Source organism: Myodes glareolus, chromosome 3 (genome assembly GCF_982192425.1).
Source record: "Myodes glareolus chromosome 3, mMyoGla1.1, whole genome shotgun sequence".
NCBI lineage: Eukaryota > Metazoa > Chordata > Mammalia > Rodentia > Cricetidae > Myodes > Myodes glareolus.
In genome coordinates, this window is record NC_142028.1 from 5,481,513 (window position 1) to 5,504,404 (window position 22,892).

At 46.2% G+C, this 22,892-nt stretch overlaps 1 protein-coding gene across 24 annotated transcripts in view; it reads right to left on the reverse strand.

Annotated features, from left to right (window-relative positions):
- Positions 1 to 22,892, reverse strand: part of Ppfibp1 (PPFIB scaffold protein 1) — a 142,898-nt gene that overhangs the window by 49,616 nt on the left and 70,390 nt on the right. For all 24 annotated transcript variants that reach the window (XM_085687375.2, XM_085687380.2, XM_085687388.2 and 21 more), the window contains 2 exons: positions 7,652 to 7,749; positions 3,885 to 4,090 (listed from right to left, as the gene is read on the reverse strand). In XM_085687375.2, coding sequence (XP_085543501.1) covers positions 3,885 to 4,090; positions 7,652 to 7,715 — 270 coding nt within the window. In that variant the 5' untranslated portion in view covers positions 7,716 to 7,749. The remainder of the gene's footprint in view (positions 1 to 3,884; positions 4,091 to 7,651; positions 7,750 to 22,892) is intronic.

Here is a 22,892-nt window from a genome sequence, read left to right on the forward strand (position 1 = left end):
TTAAGTTGTTACTGTGAAGTAGTCTGTTACAGCAAGAGAGGTATCTGAGACACACAGAATCCTGGCAAATCCCCAACTGCAAAGGAGAAATGGGCCCAGTAACAAGTAAAGGAAGTTGCTACCTATGGGAGGAGGGCAGCGATGGGTGAACCTGAAAACTAAGGAGTGTTTAACTCCTAGATGGGTGTCTTAAGATGTGTCTCCACGCGTGGGTAAAGGGAACCGTGAGGGGCCTGAGCTAACACGGGCGGGGCACTCCTCCCTGAGCCTGGGAAGCAGCAGCAATTCTCATAGACTGAGAATCCCATAGGCTGCCTTTCCACAGAAGGAGAGGACCTGGCCCCACCACAAGGAACCATTACTGATCATCCTTGCCGTTCAGTTCTGGTGGAGACCAGAAGCTTCTGAGTCTGCAAAGGTTCCCATGACACTTTACAGTCACTTGTTAATGACGCCAATTAAGCAATTACTGTCTTCTTCACGCCCAGCAGTGACCAGCTTGGGAGTCCACGTCCTCTAAGAGACGCTAATCTTCTCATTAGTGCGGTGGGCATCTGCACTTGTAATTATCACTCTGCCAGGTCTGGAGCACCTTTGCTTTCCCAAAGGATCCAGGTTACTCCTTTACTAATTGCTGAAGCCTCCCTAATTATTTCACATAATTGGTAGCTGGATACCTGCCTGTCAAGTCAGCTCTCAGGATGGGGAATGAGAACTTGAGGCCTGCCTAGGACACCCAGGCTCAAGCACACAAAGGGAGCCGGATGACAGAAAACGTGTGCCAATAGCTCAGCACACTGAAGGGACACAGAATGTGAGCACGGACCTGTCTTGACAGTGTTTCTCTAACTCTATGCTCCTCAAGAATAAAGACGTGTATGATCCAGCACTCAGTCTCCTGTAGCTGGGGTGGGGTGGGGGAATCTATCCAATAAGAAACTTGCTCAGTTACTGTGGCAGAATAGAATCCCATTATAACATGAAACGTTACAGTGTGCTACACAACCATTACTAATGGAGGATTGTGTGTCTATCGAGCCCTAGATTTTTATTCTCAAGACATGGTCTCTCTGCACAGCCCTGGCTGTCCTGGGACTTGATCTGTAGACCAGCCGGCTGGCCTCAAACTCAGAGACCCGCCTGCCTTTGGCTCCCTAGTGCTGCAGTCAAAGGTGTACGCCACCCCTGACCAGCCAAGCCCTAGATTTAAGGCAGCAAATAGAAGCATGTATCTGAGCCAAGCACATCGTTTCTCTTTACCTTAGGTCTAACTTGCCCTGGAATATTCTCACAATGCTTTTCCTAACCCAAGCATCTGAGGATCAGGACCCGGCGCGGAACAGCAGATACAGTGGTGGACTGGTGGGAGAGAGGGTCTCATGTTTTTGCTGTTTCGACTGAGGCAATCTCACAGTCAGTAGAAGTTACAAAAATTCCGTTTTCAAGGAAATAAGTGAAATACTAATTTAATGTCTGCAAATCAAGGATTCTAACCTGTGAGGTAGAACATAGGAATGAGGCATTACTGGCCAGCTTCTGAAACGTTAAGCAATCATCATATAGACCTATCTTATTTCTACATTTCAAAAATAAAAATAGCAATCCCAAGTCACATTTTTTAAAGGGTAAAATGCAAATGTGTACAACTGAGACTTCATCTGTGAGATGTGCACTCTCTGGACCGGCGGGCTAGCCTTGCTGACTGGTCTCAGAGTCGCAGGATTCCAGCGGCCAGCCTCCCGCAGGGCTGCTCGGCTGCTCTCTGCAAGGCCCCTCTTTTCATGTGGGCCTGGGGTGTTCTCAGACCTTGGCAAACAAGGCCCATCTTAAGCCTGTGTCCTGTAAGTGATCTTAGTTACATGAGTTACACAGCAGCACACTGAGACACCCCAGCTAACATTAAAGCAACTGTCCTGGGCTTCTGGGAAACCCCAAGAGCACTGCCCACGATCACATTAACCATGTCAGCAGACTCTTCAAGACGGGGTGGCCAGTGCAGAGCAGAGGCGGGAGGGGCACCTTCATGGCACCCCAGGGTGGCCAGTGCAGAGCGGAGGTGGGAGGGGCACCTCCACTGCACCCCAGGGTGGCCAATGCAGAGCAGAGGCGGGAGGGGCACCTCCACTGCACCCCAGGCAGAGTATTGTTAAGACTGCCTGCAGGTCTTAACAATACCATTGAGGACCAACCTCTCTCCCTCCTCAGATCTCAGGAACACTCAACAAACCAACAGGCATGTGTGAAGAGAAGTGCTTTGAGCACAAGTCAATTATCCACAAGTCTTCTTAGCCATGGCTGCCACTGATGGCCTCCAGGTGTGAGTGAGGAGAAAATCCTGTGCCAGTGATAAATTCCTTTCTCACTGTGTGCTGAATGTAAAGACACAGGAAGTAGGAATGGACTGAGCAGTGAGTCAGGGAGCAGAGAGTTTCAGGGCACGAGGCGACTCCCAAAGAAAGCAGCAAACCTGAACTCATCCCTGCGCGGTCTCTCCCAGGGCAAGTGTCAAGTCCCATGCAGGGCGCATCTGTTTCTAAAAGTGAACCATCTCAGATCCTCTCCTCCTGAAAGATGGTTTCACTGGTACACACTGGGCGGAACCAAGACTACCAGGCTCAGGTCTGGACTGGCTAGGGCCCCAGAATCTGTGCAACGTTTCAGCAATAGGTGCATTCAGACTCTCAGACCTGGCAGCTCTGTCCTCCAGTTTGCCAAACAGACCTTAGTCTTTACATGCAGTCTTCATTAGTCCATATGAAAATGTGACCAAGTCACATGCTTGTGCACATAACAATGCAACCAAGTCACAAGCATGTGCATATAACAATGCAACCAAGTCACAAGCGTGTGCACGTAACAATGCGACCAAGTCACAAGCATGTGCACATAACAATGCAACCAAGTCACAAGCGTGTGCACGTAACAATGCAACCAAGTCACATGCTTGTGCACGTAACAATGCAACAACGTCACAAGCGTGTGCACGCAACTTAACCATCATGTCACCCTCCTTATCTTCTCATGGGCATCTGTCTTTGTGTTGTTCTTTAGATTTCCTGTGCTCAGCATGTACCAGACGTGATATTTACCACGGTGTCTAGAAAGAGAACTCACCTTTCACATAGGACTACCATTCCAAGTCAGTGTTAGAGTCAACAGAAGCGGAGGTGACATATGGTCACGACCCACTAGATGGCACTTTTCCTCAAATATAGCTACAAACTACTTCTTTCTGAAGAGTTCACTAACCGTACTTCCTGTTTGGAATAGCCACTGAGCTCTTCACAGGTGGCCCCACCTTACTGTTACTGAGAGAGCACCTGCTCCTGCAAGGTTCTTTTCCTCAGAGAAACATTAGCTTTAAGGCATTACCAGGTCATCTGAATAGCCTAAAAGCCAGTCCACCTTCAGACGTGGACTTGGGCAACTGTTGGCACCCATACAATACAGTGTCTTTCCAAAACCCATCTTTAGGGGCTGGAGAGATGGGGAGGTTAAGAGTTACATGACCTGTGTTCTCAGAAGATGGTTCGATTTTCAGCACCCACAAGGTGACTCACAACTATCTGTTGTAAGACACACACACACACACACACACACACACACACACACAAAATCTGATACCTTTTTCTGGGCTTACAGGCAACTGCATGTACTTAGTACACAGACATATATACAGCAAAATATTCATACCCATAAAATGAAATAGGGGAAATTTGTAAGCTATCTTTAGAGATAAGAGGCACTTGGTCTTACATTCTGCCTTGCAAGGTTTATTATTATTTTGCTTTGTTTTCTCTTGTTTGATCTGCTAGCCCACATCTCGGGTTTGCAATCCACAACAGAAGACTGGCAGCTGAGGGACAGAGCGTGCAGAAGCCTACCATCTGACTCTGAAGCCACTCAACCAGCGTCTCTGCCGTTGAGTCTGGGATCTGGCATCTCAGCCCTTCCTTCTCGTCCGTTTCCATCATCTCCAACAATCCACGCAGGTCTTCCACGAGGTGTAAGGCTCGCAAGCTGCCCATGAACGGAGAGGTGGGAGACTGGCAATCAAAAATCCCATTGGAATATTCCAAGGCTTTGGAACCTGGTTTTGGAAAAACCAGAAAGAGCAATTGGATTTATGTTAGGTAAAATATGACACCGAGAAAGATAAACCAATCAAGTCACCAGCAATGGTCACAAAGAACTGGGAAAGGACAAAATCATTCAATCGTGTAAATCTCTCCAAATATTACATAGTTGAAAAAATTTTAAAAATGTCATTGACAGTAAATATGAATGGTGTGATGCCTAAGAAGAAAGCCAGCTGCGGGGACAGAAGAAGAAGGAACACAGGCTCAGGAGGAGGTAAGAACGAGGTGCACGACCGGTTCAGGTGGACTCATGACTCCCAGAGCATGAATTTGAGACACGAAGTCTTCAAATTCCCTGAAATTGAGTATGTGCGTAAGTGGTAATGCTCAATGAACTGCATGTAGCTCCGTGTATGTGAGCGTTTGTGTATAAGCATCTCCTCAGTCATTCTGTTTATAGCCCTAGCATCAAACTTCTAGTTAACATTAGTTAAAAATCACTGTTCTGAGCCACATGTGGTGGTGCGCACCTTTAATCCCAGTTCTAGGGAAGCAGAGGCAGACAGAGCTCTGTGATTAAGAAGCCACCCTGGTCTACATACGAGTTCCAGGTCAGCCAGACTACACAGAAAGACCCTGTCTCGGAAAAAAAGCACAGTGGTCTATAATTCCAGTACTTGGGAGGCAGAGACAAGATTCCTGGGACAAGCTAGAGTAGCCAGATATGGTGAGCTCTGGGTTCCACAAGAGCCTTTACTGCAAAGAATCAGGTGGAAAGTCAAGGAAGACCTCACATCAACTTCTGCTGTGGGAGAATGCTCTTGTACCCTGTAAAGATTCGTCACTCATACTGGCTTAATAAAGCGATGAGTGGTCAAAAGCCAGGCAGGAAGTATAGGCAGGATGACTGGACAAGGAGAATTCTAGGAAGAGGAAGGCAGAGATGCAGTCACCTGCCAGATGCAGAGAAAGTAAGATGAGAATGCCTCACTGAGAAAAGGTTCCAAGCCATGCAGCTAAACGTAGACAAGAATTACGGGTTGATTTAAGTTGTAAGAGCTAGTTAATAATAAGCCTGAGCTAAGAGGTCAAACAGTTTACAATTAATAGAAGCCTCTGTGTGTTTCTTTGGGACTGAACAGCTGAGGGATTGGGTGGAACAGAAACTTCCGTCTATAGACTTCAGACCTCCACAAGCACCCCCAGACACACAAACATGCATATCACACAAACACACACACACACAAGCCTGAAGAATGCAGGGCTCTGTTCCAGCACTTAGAAGCATTAAGATCACCTGATATTATTCCCATCACAACCTTCTACTCTTCTGTATCTTGCTACAGAACAAAATGATATATATATGTATGTATACACATACATATATATGTATACATATATGTGTGTGTGTGTGTGTAGTTAAGAAAAAAAACCTTAAGCATATATAATCATTTCTCTGCCTCCTACTTTAGTTGGAGAATCATTGCTGCTAACTGGAAAAAGCCCAGGTCCTACTTATCCACAAAAACATCTGACTTAGTTTGGTATGGGTTCTGGAAAAATCTTTTTCTTTTTTTTATTATTTTCTATAAAAGTTTTATAGATGTTTATTTATTTGTCTGTGTGCATGTGACCACACATTTTCCAATGTGAATTTATGAGTGCCACGTGCATGGAGGTGCCTGTGGAGGCAGGAGGGGTACACCTGATTCCTTGAGAACTGGAGCTATAGGAATTTGCCATTTGACCAACGTGGGTGCTGGGAATGTAACCCAGATCTTGTACAAAAGCGCTAAGTTCTCTTTATTACTGCGCCATTTCTCCAGTCCTTATTTTCACTTTAATTAACAGTTACTACATTTGTGTGTTGTTTTCTCGTGCATATGCACACATGCCACTGAGGGTTGTGCATGTATGGAGGTCAAAGGTCAAACTGAAGAGTTGGCTCTCTCTTCCCACCATGTGTATCCCAGGGAATGCGCTCAGGTCATCAGGCTTGGCGGCAGGAACCCTCACCTACGGAGTCATCTTGCTGGCCCTCGCTCTTAGCGACTCTAACACTGGTCCTGAAGTCCTTTGAGGGTTAGGAAGCTACACCCTAATCTAGTAGAATGTATACCGTGTACAGCCTCCAAATGCTATTCCGGACGTATTGCTTCTCCAGTATTTGAGTATGAGGTTAGCCTGGTAACAGACCAGCTTTGCTTTCTGAAATCATAACAGAACGAACCTGACCTCTTCTGTGGACGCAAAGCTGTTTGAAAGCACACATCATACCAAGGACAAGAGACTCTTTCTAGATTACAGTTAGCCGGCTCTTTGTTAGAGTTGGTTACTGAACTCTTCACTGTCAAGTTCATCCCTCTACAGAGGTCACTTACAAAGACCCCTTGAAAAAGATATTCCCAGAAAGAGTAGAGCTCTCTAAACAGAGGTGGTAAAATGGGGTTGCATCTCCAGGGCATGCAGGTACAACGCGAAGGCATGCTACCTCTCTCGGGACAAAGAGCTTCTGAGAGAGCCACCTCAGGTCTCGGGGCCCAAACAGTCAGGGAAACTGACGGTCAGAAGGAAAGAGCTGGGGCTAGTAGGATATACAATGCACGTACGTACGCATACACGTATATACACACATATATGTATATACACCTGTCATAACTATAACTGTGACTGGCTACTGGATGGTAACAAGGCCACCCTCTCATTATTGTCACAGGCTTGCAGCACAGACAAGCCTTCTCTTGAGACACATTACTGTAACGTGACGTGAGGACTTGTGTGACCATCCACCGCAGCACAGTACAGGGGCTTGTCTCCACATCAGCCGCCCTGCTAGTGAACAGTCAGGGCCCACGCTCTGCTTCCACCATGGAAAGTGACGGAAGGGTCTAGGTAAGGGAAGCTATGCTGAGATCTGTGTCTGGAGAGAAGATTCTGGGGTTCAGAGATGGGGGGACGAGAGCAGGGTGCCCCATCTCAGCGACATGGGAGGAAGGGTATTAGGTCAAAGCAAGAAATGAGCAGCAAGACAGGAAGGCCTCTCGACAAGACGAAATGAAAAGGTGAAACCTGGAGAGGGAAAGACTGAACTCACTGACCAGGGACAGAACGGCCAGGACAACTAAGGCCAACAGAGGCAATTCCAACGGAAAGATAATGCACTTGATTGATGTTTCCGTCTGTCCCTCAGCTGGGTGTGACCCTCATGTGCTTGCTGGGCATTTCACAGGGAAGATCTAGTTGGCAGAGGTAGGGACTTGAGTCTTAGTGAGGAGCCAAGTCACCTGCGGCCTGAATGCTGCCTTCTAGGAACAGCTCAGCCACAAACCGACGGGACAGAACACACTCGTGCAGTGTGGTCCATGGGCCACCCGTATCTGACAACCTGGGGCTCAGACAAGCCTGGGGGTGGAAGGGGAGATTTTAACATTTTGCTGTAAAATGTCAGAATTAACCGTCAGAGTTGGAGAAGCAGGACAAAGGGGAAAAGCAGGGTGGGGGGTGTCGGAGGAGCAGAGAGGGCGCAGGGGACGGTGAGCTGAGCGCCGGTCGGGCTGCACCGCGGGCGTTACCTGCTATGATCCCGTCCATCTGCTCCAGCGCCGCGGCCAGCATGTCACTAGCGTCGGTCATCATCCTCCTGGGTGTCAGGGGCCAACTCCAGCCTTATCTGGGGAGGAGCAGAAGACCATGATGTGATCGCTGCACACTGTGAGTGACGCACGCCAGGGTTATTAATTCTACTTCGGACGATAACTCCACTCAGCAATCACAGAATGTCAGAAGCAGCACGGAGCTGAATGAACTGGATCCCTTCATCACCCGCCATGGGGTAGCTGTACACGGGCACCTGTGTCTCTACCAGTTACTAAGAGAGGATTGAGATCGTCCATTCAAGGCTGTTCAGAGTCCAGCAGAGAGGTGGGAGCAAGCGTTTGCCCAATGTGCAAGGCTTTGGGTTCAAAGCCTTGTTTTGCCCTGACCGCAAAACATAGTCTGGTAGGATGGTATCCACACCACCCTTCAGAGCTGCAGGTCCCTGTAAAGGACACAGGGTACTACAGAAGGCTGCTGAGGCCAGGAGGGTGCAGACTCCCCTGGGTATTCAGGTTCCTTATATAAAACTGCACAGTGTGTGCACAGAGGACTTTGAAGTCCCTCAAGATTACTTAACAGTATTTAACCCAATAAAAGTACCCTGTAACTAGATGGTACCCTGCATTCTTTGTGGGGTAAATGATAAGAAAATAAGTCCTCACATCATCAGTAGGAATGTGTCTTTTCCAAACACTTCTGATCTGCAGTGAATCAGCTGTACTGCAACACACACACACACACACACACACACACACACACACACACACACACTTATTAATATGCCAAGAGGTACTACGTATTGAGTGGGTGTAGCAGCTCCCAACTGTGTACATAAATCATCCACAAACCTTGGATTTTGTTTCTGTTTCATGGTCCTAGGGCTCAAACCCAGCACTGTGTGTGCCAGGGCAAACACTCTTGACTGAGCTACAGCCCGATTAGCCGTAACTTTTAATCACCAGAACCACTCAGTAAAATGAGTTAGCTTTTCCATTTTATAAACGAGGACTGACAGTGTTTGATTCTTTTGTAGAAAACAAACACAGCAGTTTTGAACAAAGATCTGTGGTGTCCACCGCACACTGCATTTCTGTCTGTCTGGTTGCACCTCGACGGGAAACTTACTCTGAAGTGGCCCTGCCACCACCACGGTCTTACTGGTCGGTTATTTACTGGGTCAGAGTCTCACTATGAAGCCCTACCTGGCCTGGAACTGGCAATGCCTGGCCTCTAACTCAGAGATCCTCCCACCTCTGTCTCTCAAGCACTGGGATCAAGGTGCATGCACATGGTTTCACGGGCTAGAAGATCAAGAGAAACTGCATTTATCAGAGCACTGGCCAGCAACAGAATGGTCACTACACGTGATTTTCACATTCTTTGCGGCATTTTTGGTGCCAGCACCCACACAGACCCTCCCAGCAGGCCGAGATGAAGCTGACATCACGCTGTAGACACTGTGGTGGGGTAAACACTGAAGTGAAGGGCATGTTGCTCAAGGGAAACCTTTGCCCTCTGTTTCCAAGCACCCAGACCTCATGCACCACTCTGTTTTCATAACGATATTTATAGGTCTGCTATCAGCTTCAGAATCAGCTCTCTACGATCCTCTTTTTCTAACAAAATTCCACATCACTCTGAAATGCTATGTTTTGCTTTGTTTTATTACTACCTTACAATAAAAACAAGTATTTATTTGATACGTAAAATACTTCAAAATTCTGACATACCATATTCAGACTTATAATTTTAAGAAGGCTACAATCTTGCTCACTTCAGAAGGAATAAAACTTCACTATCATTTTATGTGAAAATAATTAGCACAGTAATACATGCATACAGCCAAGGAGAAAGCAAGGCATAAATAAATAAGCTACACTATAAAAATAAAGGTTTTAAGAATTTACTCATGTGGCCAGGTGTGGTGGCATATGTCTTTAATCCCAAAGGCAGGCAATCTCTGAGATCAAGGCCAGCCTGGAAACCCTGTCTCAAAAACAAACAAACACACAAATAAATACATACATACATAAAAATTTATTCATAGCCTTGGGTGGGCACAGTCCACAGAGGTGGTGTACAAGTGTAACAATGACACCAGCTAGAAAACTCAAAATGTTAGAACTAGGAGCAGAAAGGATTAAGCAGAAGGGTGTGTGCAAGCCCTAAGTTTTACAATTAAGTGGGCTGTGTTCCTTTTAAAATTAGAACACACACACACACACACACACACACACACACACACACGGCCATCTTTTAAATTGAAAGTCCCTCCAAACTTCGAACCCCTTTGTCCTACTCCATCTTCTCCCTCCCTCCCTCCCGCCCTCCCTTCCTCCCTCTTCAAATGTGCACATATAAGACAGAAACAACGAGGCTCCCCTATAAATGTGGGAATATCAGTACAACAACCCCTCCAAAAAAACAAAAAACCTAAAATTAATGTCTACATAAGAAAAACATGCTCACCAAAATCAATCAAAAAATAAAGAAAAGAAAAAGGAAAATGGTCACTGTCTCACTGAGCCAGAAGGACACTCATCTTTGAGAGCAGTTCTATTTGTGTAGAACATAGCAGCGTTTGGGGCTGGGAACCGCAGCTCCGTGCTGGGTGCTGTCTAACAAGCATGAGGCCTGAGTTTGATCGGCAGCAACACAAGAACAAAGCTAAGCAACAGCAACAACCCAGTGCTTTCCCAGTGGGGTCGGCAAGGGCATCCGGCCTGCATCAGTGTCAGGAGCCCACTGAGTACTACGGCATGGAGGGCCGAGAACCCCTGGACCACAGTTGTCAAGATGGTGAAGGGTCAGCTTTTTACAAGTTTCCAATTCACTAAACATATCCCTTTGTTAATAATAATGTGGCATAGTAAATATCTATACAAGTCTATTCTTTACAGGAACAAAGGAACAACCCAGCATTCCTCACAATGAGGAGGGATAAACTGTTACACATGAACAGGACAGTGTGATGTGAGGGTGTGAACAGTCTGACAGCAGTGTGTGTACAGCCGAGGAGCAAACACAAAGGTTCCCAAACTCTCAGCAAAGTATTTTACAAAGTTTAAGGCAATTAAACAGACCTACGTAATTATGTGTGTGTTAACTAATATATATATTATAAATATGTATCAATTATATATATATATATACATACATGCATACATATATTAGAAATAAATACACAGCCAATTTAACTACGCAAAAGGGAAAAGGGGGCTAAGGTTACTGAATAGCAAAATGACTATTATATTGCTAAAATTATCAATGGGGAATTACAGTTCTGGTCATTGGCAAGCTGACTATGTTGAGTGAACTGGATGCTAAGTGAAATATAGAGACAGCTCTGAAGAAAGTAAAGAGAGACTAAAAGTAGGCTGGACTGGGCAAAAGGAGCTCCTACCACAAGTAAGATTCCTAAGCTCCCTGTGGGCATGCCCAGCCATACTCCATCCCCCAATCCCAACTGCAGTAAAAATACAGTGGGAAATGTAGGGCAGTGGGAGAGGAGGGCGGGGGGAGACAGAAAGACCGGTATGCAGAGGTTGGGGTGGGGAGTGAGGGGTAAGGGGAGCAAGCTGGCCTCAAACTGGTCCTCCTGACTTTGCCTCCGGGGTAGCTGGGACTACAGACGTGAGCCACTATGCCTGCCAGGTAGAGTTAACAGTGCTAAGAGTTAATTTGCCAAGAAGTCATAGTGAGTAGAGACGTTTCTACAATGTGGTATGAAAGCTTCAAAATACACAAAGCAAAAACTGGCAGAATTAAGGAAGAACCACACAAATTAAGCTCATTTATATTTAAGGTGACTACTGATAGGACTGAATGTAACATTATACCAATTTTTTTTTTTTATCCCAGGTCTCCCTTTTTCTCCTTTCTGTTGGGATGTCAGGCGGGGTGGATAGACCCTAATACAGAAGGTTTGAGAAATTCCATCAATTACCTTGGACTAATTCAAGTTATAGAACCAAATGCCCAAATGCAGATCATACACTGCTGCTCTTGTACTCTGTAAGGATTTGTCATCCATATTGGTTTCATAAAATGCTGATTGGCCAGTAGCCAGGCAAGAAGTATAGGTGGGGAGACCAAGCTAAGAGAATTCTGGGAAGAGGAAAGACTCAGTCAGCGGTCACCACCTAGACGCAGATATGAGAATGCCTCACTGAGTGAGGTACCAAGCCATGTGGCTAACATAGACAAGAATTATGGGTTAATTTAAGTTGTAAGAGCTAGTTAATAAGAAGCCTGAGCTAACAGGTCAAACGGGGTTTTGTGTCTGGGTCGCTGGAAAATGAATGTGCAGTCTCTGTTTACAACACATTCTTCTCAAGTCTGTGTGCTACATTCATCACCCTGAGGCACAGATGCATCGTTCTAACATATACTTACCTACTGACAAAATCTCAGGTCTACAGAGGAGGGCTCATCTGGATCTGGGATTTGAGTCAAGGATCTCTCACCCGCTAAACAAGAATCATACCCTCAAACCAAGGAGCCATCATGAAAGCACAGACGCACAACCACAAAATATACCTCTAAATCTCAAATGTGCTTTAGAGGACTGCGGGAAAGCTCAGAAAGGACAGCTAGATGCTATCAAGTACATCTATTAAGATGCTTCCTTGCCCACGGATGAGTTATTTAAGATGCAGCCTGGTTTAGACAGCATGTGTTGATAAAGCTATGCTAATTTTCAAGGCTCAGCTGGAGAATTTTTAAAAGTGGAAATGCTAAATAAAAATATTTTAGAAAGCTCTATGCTCTGAAAAATATTTTATGTACTCAAAAAAAGTTTTTAGAGGAAGATTTCCGGAGCTCCCTCCGGAACTAATTAATACAATGGGATATTATTCTGACACAATGAAAATTATAACCTGACAATCTTTCCTAAGATTACTTTCTAAATAAGTGTCTGTTGTAAGGAAGTTGCTTGTTCATTTCAGTCGCCCAGACTCCCAAAATAATCACACAGAAACTATATTATTTAAATCACTGCTTGGCCCATTAGCTCTAGCTTCTTATTAGCTAACTCTTATATATTAATTTAACCCATCTCCATAAAGGTAGTGCTCTACCAGCAAAGTTCCAGTCTGTCAGTCTCCCGCGGTAGCTCCATGATTCCTCCCTGACTCCGCCTCCTTTCTCCCAGCATTTAGTTTAGTTTCCCCACCTATCTAAGTCCTGCCCTGCTACAGGTTCAAAGCAGTTCCGTTATTAGCCAGTGGTATTCACAGCATACAGAGGGGAATCCGACATCAAGTGTCCTACTTTAAATGTGTGTGTATGTAAACATACACACACATTTATATGCAAATTTCACTCTAATTCTAAAGATCTGAGGGTGGGAGAGACAGTTCAGCAATAAAAAGCACATACTCTTGCAGAAGACCAGGGTTAGGTCCCAGTTCCCACATCAGATGCCTCACAACCAGGGGAGATCTGTCGCCCTCTTCTGGTCTCCAAGGGCACCTGCACCCAACAGGTGCACACAGCCCCACATAAAACAAACACTCATAAAAAATTTTTTTTTTTTACTTTTAAAAAATTCATAATGAGGGGCTGGAGAAATGGCTCAGCAGTTAAGAGCACTGATTGCTCTTCCAGAGGACCCGGGTTCAATTCCCAGCACCCACATGGCAGCTCACAACTGTCTGAAAATCCAGTTCCAGGGTATCTGACACCTTCACACCAATGAACATAAAATAAAGATAAATAAAGCATTAAAAATTTAAAAAAAAATTCATAATGAAAATGATTCCTAGAGACTAGAAATAAAATCACTTTTTGTTTTTGTTTTTCAAGACAGGGTTTCTCTGTATAGTTTGGCTGTCCTCGAATTCACTCTGTAGACCAGGCTGGCCTGGAACTCACAGAGATCCACCTGGCTCTGCCTCCCGAGTGCTGGAATTAAAGGTGTGTGCCACCACCACCTGGCTAAAATCACATTTTTAAATGAACTTAATAGATAAATGGATAAATAAAAGCAGCACCTACATGGACCCACATTAACACCCCGGAATCATCCAACCCTACACGCCTGAGGCCCAGAGTGAAAGGCCATGGCTCATTCTTTGCTTACCTGCAAAGTGAGGTCTCACTCTGCAGCCCAGATGGGCCTCAGGATTTCAATTTCCCTGCCTCAGTTTCCCCAAGCTGGGATTACAAGCACACACCATCATTTTCTTCTGAGCTGACAAAGTCACTTAGACAATAAGACGTCACCATCACAACCCTGATAAGGTAGCAAATTTACCTCTAAGCTACAAGTGGCTACAGTACGCTCCTTTAAGCACTTGCTGAAGGGAAAGGCACCAGGAAACACATTTACACAGCAAAGAAGCACTTGTGTTCAAAGTCACAGTTCACAGGGAGACGCTCCTTCCATGCCAGGTAAAGTAGGCAGCAGGGCATGACAGTTCACAAGTCCAAAAGGTGGTGGTTTCCTAACACAACGGAGCTATATTAGTAAGTATGAATTTAGAAAAATCTTAGAAGTAATTTCTAAGAACAACATTTATATATTATAACATGGGACCTCCCACCACCACCACACACACACACATACACACAAGAGATCCAACAGAAATACACTTTTTAAAAGTCTAATTTTAGGCCCGGTCAGTGACACATTTAGGACAGACTCCAACCGGATAAAATATCAGGAAAGTTCCAGCAATGGGTGTGGTGGCTCAAGGCCTCGCAGAAAAACCACAATATTTTCTGTTTGTTTTTTGTTTTTGTTTGTTTTTGTGGGGTTGCTGCCTGGCTGATGTTTTAGGTCAGGCCAGGAGTCCCAGTGTTTATGTGAAGAAAAGAAAGGTTAAATAAAATTACCAAGCCTGTGTTGAAGCTTTGATAAGAACTCTCAGCTGACTTTATCCAAAACATCTGCAGTGAAAGTGACCTTGGAATTCTTGCCAGAGACAGACACAACTCGTGGAGATTAAGACTTAAAGGAGAAAAGAAATCCCCTGAAGGAAGGAGAAATCCTGAAGGGGATGGTGGAACACCACAGCACGCGACTGTCATGCAAACAGAACACACTTTTCCATCAATTACCACACACTTCTTAACAGATGCTCCTCTCAGGATGCTCCCAGCGGGGGATGACCAATGGGAGGCTGAGCTCAGCCAGGCGTCTACAGCAACTGGAGCTCAGCAAAGATAACCCATCTTCAAAGCAGAAGGACCAAGGGGAAGAGGGAAGGACTGACTACCTGATCTGTGGTTTGTGGGCAGCAGCAGCAAGAAGCTTCCTAGAAATGCAAATCCTCCCTCAGCTCCAGCAGAAGGCCAGGGGCAGCCCCAAGCTTCCCAGCTGGCTACAGAGGTGGTACTAACAGGAGGGACAAGATGGGAACTGGCCACCAAGGTAAATAGAGCAGAATTCCCCTTTCCACATGCTACTGACTTCCAATCCAAAAATAACCGTTTTGAAGAAGAAACTAAGGTTTCGGCTTGAAAATTCTTTCCCTAAGTCTTCATGTCTAAAACATATAACTGCCCCCTCCACTTTGATTTTGAAACAGGATCTGGTTAGGGAGTCTAGGCTACCCTGGAACAAAGCCCAGGCTGGCCTTAAACTCACAATCCTCCTGCCTCAGCCTCCCAAGTGCTGGGATTGCAGGCATACGCCACCGTATCAGGCTTGCAGCTTGTTTCCTGATTCTCTGTGTGTATCTGGCACCACAGATTCTCTCTACCAACTCGAACTCTTTCCATCTCCAGCATGTTTCAATGGACCTAGATAACGTCAAAAGTCCTGGAACGGAATGACAGGGGGGAGTGGGAGATGCAGGCGGAAGGCTGTGAGGAGTAGCAGAGGTGGAGAAAACAGAAAGGTTGGGGTCTTCATGGCAGGGGTGATGTTTAATGCCCTGGGCTTAAACTTGGTCAAACTGCAAAAGTGGTGTAATACTGCTGACCTTAAAAGTTTGGAACAGTACATTTGCATTAAAGAATTATTAGAAAGTTATCAACAACTCTACTTCAGTTCATTTCTGAATCCTAATTTCTCAGAAAGGAGCAGCAAAACATTCATGGGTGACGTGGTACAACATCTGGAATTCCTACATTAAAGCAGATGGGGGATGAAATACATGAACCAAAGTCAGGCTTGACTATAGTTACTGAGAAGTGTATGTACACCCTCCTGTTCTGGCTACACGTCTGTCTGCATGCTGGCGTGTAGTAGTACAGTATATCCCACTGTTCTGGCTACACGTCTGACTGCATGCTGGAGATTTCTGTAACGAAAGCACTTCACTGTTACTCAGATCTCCAAGCTCCAGGATTTGCAAGCACTTTCAGCCACGACAGGTTGTTTCCCCGTCATAAACACAAGCACACCAAGAGCTCCCCGAATATTTACAAACCAGATCGTGAAATACCTGTGATTTTAACCACCCATATAAGCACACACGCACACACGCATGCTCGGAAAATAGAACAGTCTCCTGCAGGTGGAGAACGGGAGAGGAGAGGAAAGGACGCACTGGCAATGGCGCCTCCACACGCACCACTGCTGGTGATGGCTAAGATGAGATGCCACAAAGGATGGGGGGCCAAACTGGGACACGCTGGGATGACGGCAGCAGCGAGGGGAAACAGGCCAGTGGAAAAAAACTGAGAAGTCCTGTCCTGGCTCTGGCTATTAATATTTAGGGGTGGCAGCCAGGATGGAATTAATGGAAAGATCTATGCAGTAAGACAAGCTCTTTCTCTTCCTGAATAGAAGAGCTCTGCTGTCATTGAGAGCAGACGTGGAGTAGGCGGGACAAACGGTGAGCCTGGGGTAGGAACGCTCACTTCTACTGATCAGTACTCAGGTTTGCATCTCCCTGAAGGAACAAGAACTTGTCCACTGCAGCGCCCTGACTAGGGCCACTCACCTGTATTCTAACCCAAACTGTACGGTATGCATGGGGCATCACCCCTGCCCTTCCCCACACAGCTGAACGACCTGCCCTCTGCACACACCCTGTCCTTTGATCTTTGTGCTGACCCACACACTATTCTCTCCCTGCGGGGACCAGGCTCTGCGTCAGGGGAAAACCCCACCCCACCCCCATCCCCGCAGCTGCTTGAGTCCCCGTAGAAGGTGATGGGGTGTTTGAATATAACCTATGCAGTTCTGTCACATGCTTTAAACCATCTCTAGATTACCTGCTCACCAGGTCCGGTATCTACAGTGAGCTTCCTAGGGACTCTGACATCACTTCCAGTAGTTTGTACTAGGCTTCCTGTGTCGATCCCTAATGAGGATAAATTAGTAAGAGCTGTCTATTCATCAAAATACAGTTATTCATTAGTCACGCCAGGAGTCATACACATGAAAGGATGGTAAATGTACCATTCGACTTGGATCCTTTTAGGTCTTAAGTCTTTGACCTAGATATTTTTTTTCAGCAAAGGTTTTGGAAACAGCATTCTGGAGAAGGAAAGAGGTGGAAAAAAAGAGAATAAAAATTCTGAAATGCCCTGATGAGAGTTTGAAGATTCACTTTTACGGTAGGTGTGTGCTGGATGGCTTTGGCAGAGCTAGACACCACCAGGCTTTTCCATACCGACCAGGGCCGCAATCCGGGCTGGATGGCGCGGTTCGTTTCCTCACACACATACATCTGGAGTCAATGATGTTTCTCACCGAGCTCCTGAGTGCCGGGATCAGATACACGCTCTGGGAACTTTCACTTTGCTCAGTATCCTCCATTTCAGCACCGTTTTCCAGTCAAGTCCACCTCAAGAGCAGTTTCCGCAGACAGACCTCTGCTCTAGCTAAGTGTGTATTCTTACGTGGCATCCCAAGCTTGGGTTCTCTGAGTCATCAGAGAATATGTTTCACTTAATGTGGCATTCTCATGAGTGTTTTTTTTTAAATAAGGGCAGGAAATGACATACTGGGATTTTAATTTCTGATGTGTTAAAAATACCTTGGAATTCTCTTCATCTCAAAACACTTGGGTCAGTCTTGCATGAAGGAGTAGCGGTGCGAATGCTGATTCCCGCCATGGGGCTCCCAGCTATAGCACTCAACCTGCATGTGATGCTAAGCAGGAACCATGCCTGATCCCAGTTCCCTCCCTGCAACATTCCACCGTCTCTAACAATTCCTGGTAACCTCCCCCCACCTGCCCCTGCCCACTCTTCCTTATCTACCCCGTGGGGAGATACCACATCCACCCCGGGGGTCTGTCTAATGTTCTTGGAGTATTTATTTACCAGACTGTTCTTTCATTTTTGTGTGTGAAAGGCAGGGGCCTGGGGACCAAATCCAGGCCTTTACTCGCCGGCAGGATTTTCAGTGTTGATTATAAAGCTGTGAAAAGCTGAACAAAGCATGGGTGTAATTAGATTTGTTTGGCTTTGCATTTTCTGTTTTAAGACAGAGTCTCGTTATTGTTGTTGCCAATGACAGGTCTCACCTCAAAGAGAGCAAGAGGTAAGTCTGGCCAAATCCGAGATGCCACAGCTTCAGAACATGTAGTTCACACGGCCCCAAGTAACTGGACTGCGCTACAGGCGGCTTGTGAGCCTTTACAGGAGCAGAACAAAACTGAATGAGGCCAGCTCACTATGCCCGTGCGATGGTGAACTTCTGGGGTCCAGAGGATGTCTGATGACTCGGGGATTTGGGTTAGTGGTCTGCTAAGTCAGCAAGTCCTACCTGACAGCCACGAGGATGGTAGGCCAGGAACTAAAGACAGTCTAGGGTTACAGCTCTGGAACCGCAACATTCCAACTGTCTATAATCACAAAGTCAATCTTTAACGCAGGTTTTTGTTTGGGGTTTTCTTTCGGGGGAGGGAGGTCTGGGTACTTCAGTTATACATTCCATAGCTCAGGCTGGCATTGAACTTTCAATGTTCTTGCTTCAGCCGCCCAAATGCTGGATTACAGGTGTGAGCCACCACATCTAGTGATGTAGGTGGGTCTTCTGTCTATGTGTTGGTTCCTCTGCAAAAGCAGTGCAGACTCTCAACCGCTGAGCCATCTCTGGTAGTCTCTGGACTTAGCTTTTTATAGATTGTGGTGTTGTCTTCACGTGTCTGCACCAAGCTTACTCTAGTGGTCTCTAAAGGGTATGAGTGAGTAAGAGCTGCTTTTATCCATCAACACACAATTAGTTGCCACCAATACTCCTAGGAATACTAGCTAGATTGTTGCAAAAGGAGTGGCAGGCTGCGTTCCCGCCGGAATCCCATCTCCCTGGCTAGTTCACACCCGAAATAATTACACAGAAACTGTATTCATTTAAACACTGCCTGGCCCATTAGTTCTAGCCTCTCATTGGCTAACTCTCACATCTTGACTAACCCATATCTAATAATCTGTATGCCACCATGAGGTCGTGGCTTACCACCATGAGTCTAGCCAGCGTCTGTCTTGGGAAGGGGAATCATGGCACCTGTCTCATTGCCTTCTTCCCAGCATTCTATTCTGTCTGCTCCGCCCACCTAATTTTCTGCCCTATTAAAAAGCCAAGGCAGTTTCTTTATTAACCAATGGAAGTAACACATAGACAGATGACCTTCCTCTATCAGACCACATCACTTGTCATTATTTTAGAAGTCTCCGTAAGCTAGTACATCTTGATGGTCTTCAACAGTTCAAGATGTGATACCGAGAGTGTCTGGGGTCACTGAACTAATGACTGCAGAGTCAGGATTTGATTTGAGGTGTGACAAGGCTGAGGCTTTTCCATAAGGCAGCAGAGACCAGGATGTGGACAGCCTCTAGCCCTGGAGGTGGGCATTCACTTCCTTCCCCCTTGCGGAAGACAACAAAGCTGGGCACTGTGAGACGTGACGGGGAACATTGCACGGGCTTACTTTCCAGGACATGTTCTCCTATTTTGCGACATGAGATTAAGCCAAATAAATTTAATCTTTCTTCATATCTGGACCTGACTGTTACTTAAAGTTGGAGCTGAACAAGCCATCACCTGTCACTATCAAGACACAAAAAAAATGACAATGGTTGAGTAGATGTTTGGGCAACAGCTCTATAATGTTAAGGACTATAAATCCTTTCCTTGTGGAAACAGACATATCCACTTATTCTTTTTGTTCTGAAATCTGACACAACTGGTCTTCAAGTTCCACCCCACCCCTCTGCTGGGTGTGGACATGCTCACTGCATGCATGATCACGGCCTCTTTAATGTTATCCTGTCTTTGCGCTTCCAAAGGCAATAAAACACAAAATCAGAATGCCATTTCCCACTCTCAAGATCTTCCTCTGAGCACAGAATTCCAAGAACTTGTAAAACAGCTTAATTTCCTGAGTTTAGGAAAATGAGCTGAACAATGGGATCTTCAGAGACATAACACTGTTGAGACCTCAGCGGTCAAAAGGACGGGAAGAGGTGCTGAGTGTGGCCGAGACTGGGGAGGAGGGCATCACGCCCCCAGGCTCCTTTCCAGGAACTCCTTTCCCCGATAGTCTCCCTGTCATGATTCATTCCTTGGGTTTATAAATCAAATCAACACGAGTTTATGGGATAGCCAATTCACACAGACTTATTTTTAAAATCTGTGCTTTAACTTGGGGCTAGACAGGTGGGTCAGCGTTATGTTTCTTGAAAAGAGCCCAAGTTGAGTTCCCAGTACCCGCATCCAGCAGCTCATCATCCCCTGAGGCTCCAGTCACAGGGTGGCTCCAGTCACAAGGTTTCCTTCTGGGCTCTACAGGCCCCTGCATGCAGCTGTGCACACACCCACACAGACACATAGACCCACACTGTTTAAAGATAAAAATAAATCTTTAAAAGTCTCTCTATTAACCAATTCCTCCACCAAATCAGTACATGGATGTTTTGTTTCTCAAGCAAAATAAACCATCACTTTGGATTACTAAATATAATCTTCAAAGCTGCTACTTCAAATTAAGTATAAAAAAATATGTATGAACCTGAACACATGGCCACTGTTTGTTTAAGTGAAACTTGTCATAGCTGTTTGCTGTTGTTGTTTCAATTTCCCCCAGGGAAAGATCTTTCAAATTTCAGGTTGAACTTTCCTACTGGCTGAGAGTGAACGAGAAAGTCTGAAGGCAGAGTCTTGCTTTCGCCCACCTCTTACAACTGTGTCATCTGGACAAGCAAATGGGTCTGCTGAGAACTCAGGAGCAGTTTAGAACCAGAGTGCCCCCAGGTGCTCGCCTGCAGGGAGACCTTAGAACCTGAGTGCCCCAGGCGCTCACCTGCAGGGAGACCTTAGAACCAGAGTACCCAAGGTGCTCGCCTGCAGGGACACAGCCAAGCTCGGCTTCCGGCCCAGCTCACCGCATTTCCTCACCTTGTTGTAGGCCCCAGTGTAGAGTGTTAGAGAAGCCTGAGGTTCAGGCAGTGCTGAGAGGGAAACTAAGGCTGACCAGTACAAATCGGTGCTGAGACAGTCGAGGACAGGAAGGAAGACTGGACAGAGACCAGACACCTCAAAGACAAAGACCTCGGGCACGGTGCAGGGAACAGAGTCGTATGAAAGGCATGGGGACGGTAAGGGAGACGCCAGCCTGCAGGGAGGAGCTGGGTACCAGTCTGTTTACACTATACTCCAAAAAGAAAGAGTCAGAGGCAGGCAGGACCATGTCGGAGAACATCCTACACGTCCTGAAAAGCCAGCTTGAGAGACTAATGCACATAGCCAAAGAATATACTAGGCCTGATACTTCAACTTCCGGGTAGCATTTTAAAGATGTCCTCCCATCTAAGCTCTGATAGGAGATCCGGCCCTGGATAGAGTGTTTTAGAAAACTGAGAAACTGGAACGCAAGACGGAATCCTGTGAGCTTTGTTTATTCAGAAGTCAAAACGCCAGGACCACTAAGTCACCCCGTGGAGACTGAACTCTCCACCCCTCCTAACAGCCCAGCATATTGGAAACCCGAGCTGCTCTCAGATGTCCTCAGATTAGTAAAGTTCAGTGCAATTTACTGCAGGTTTAGTCCTGGGCATTAGACGTCCATGACTTAGCAACAAGGCTTCCCCAGTACCTGACTTCCTCAGGAGAGCAGGGTCCCAGGCCTGCCTCTTAGATACAAGCACAGGCTCACCGCCTAAATAACCTCATGAGAGGCACAGCCCAAGGGAGGAAACCTACATGTGAAAGCCAGCTGTGACAGCTGATCCTACTGCATATCAGTTCTGCTAAAAGGCACGGCTTGCTTCTTTGGGGTTGGCTAGTGTGTGACGGTAGAGTCCATTTTAATCAAGCAAGCTGCCTCTGGTTAAAGTGGTGGAGAAAATGACTGTCACCAATGTATTAGGCTTCATTTTAGCAGCAAATGAACCAGTAGGGGAAAGGTCATGCATGCTAACTCCAGTTCTAGGGGAGAGACTGAGAGACGCAGAGTGAAAACCCAAGTTAACCAAAGATCCTCAACTGTGGAGAACACCTTGTTTAGAAAGTACTCAGCATGGGTGGAAAACGAGGGGCTGCCAACCAAGCAACCGAGACATACCGCTGTCCGGGGAAATGCTTATATTCCCTATTTCGTAGAAAGGATTCGATATTCGACTTCACCGTAACAGTAATGGTCACTGCAGCCTTTGATACACGCAGACAGGGCTCTTGGCTGCCTTCCCCTCCTCACTGCCACAGGCCTGCTGTGGTCCAGATGACAAGTAATGTTAACAGGGAGGAACGTCATCCATTCCTCCTGAACTCAACTTCTGGCGGGCATGGCAGTCTTATCAGAAGACAGTGGTATTTCAGACTCTTTGTCAGGGAAGACAAAACCTTAGAGTGATGTTTTAAAGTTTATCTGAAGATCAGCAAGTAAAATAGACAGACAGTGGCAATACACACCTTTGATCCCAGTAGACACGCCAGTTGCCACAGAAACCAGGCAGGGCATGCCTTTAATCCCAGGGATGAAGGCTCTTACTCCCAGAACTAGAAAGGATTATAAAATGGGAGGAAGCAGCTCTCAGGCTCAGTCTCATTCTGAGATTCCTGGAGGCAGGATAGTCATTTTCAGACTGAAGTTGAGGTAAGACCCAGTGGCTGGCTGTTTTGCTTTTCGGGTTGAACCCCAATATCAGTCTCTGAGTTTTTATTAATCGTGTTTCAAAACCTAACTAATGTAAAAAGGGGGGGGAGCTTTAATTTCCCCGGTCTCTGGACGGGCAAACAAAACCTGGCCTTTGTCTCAGCGTATAGGACTGAAAAGGCACGCACTAATGACACCAACACCCACACACTTAGCG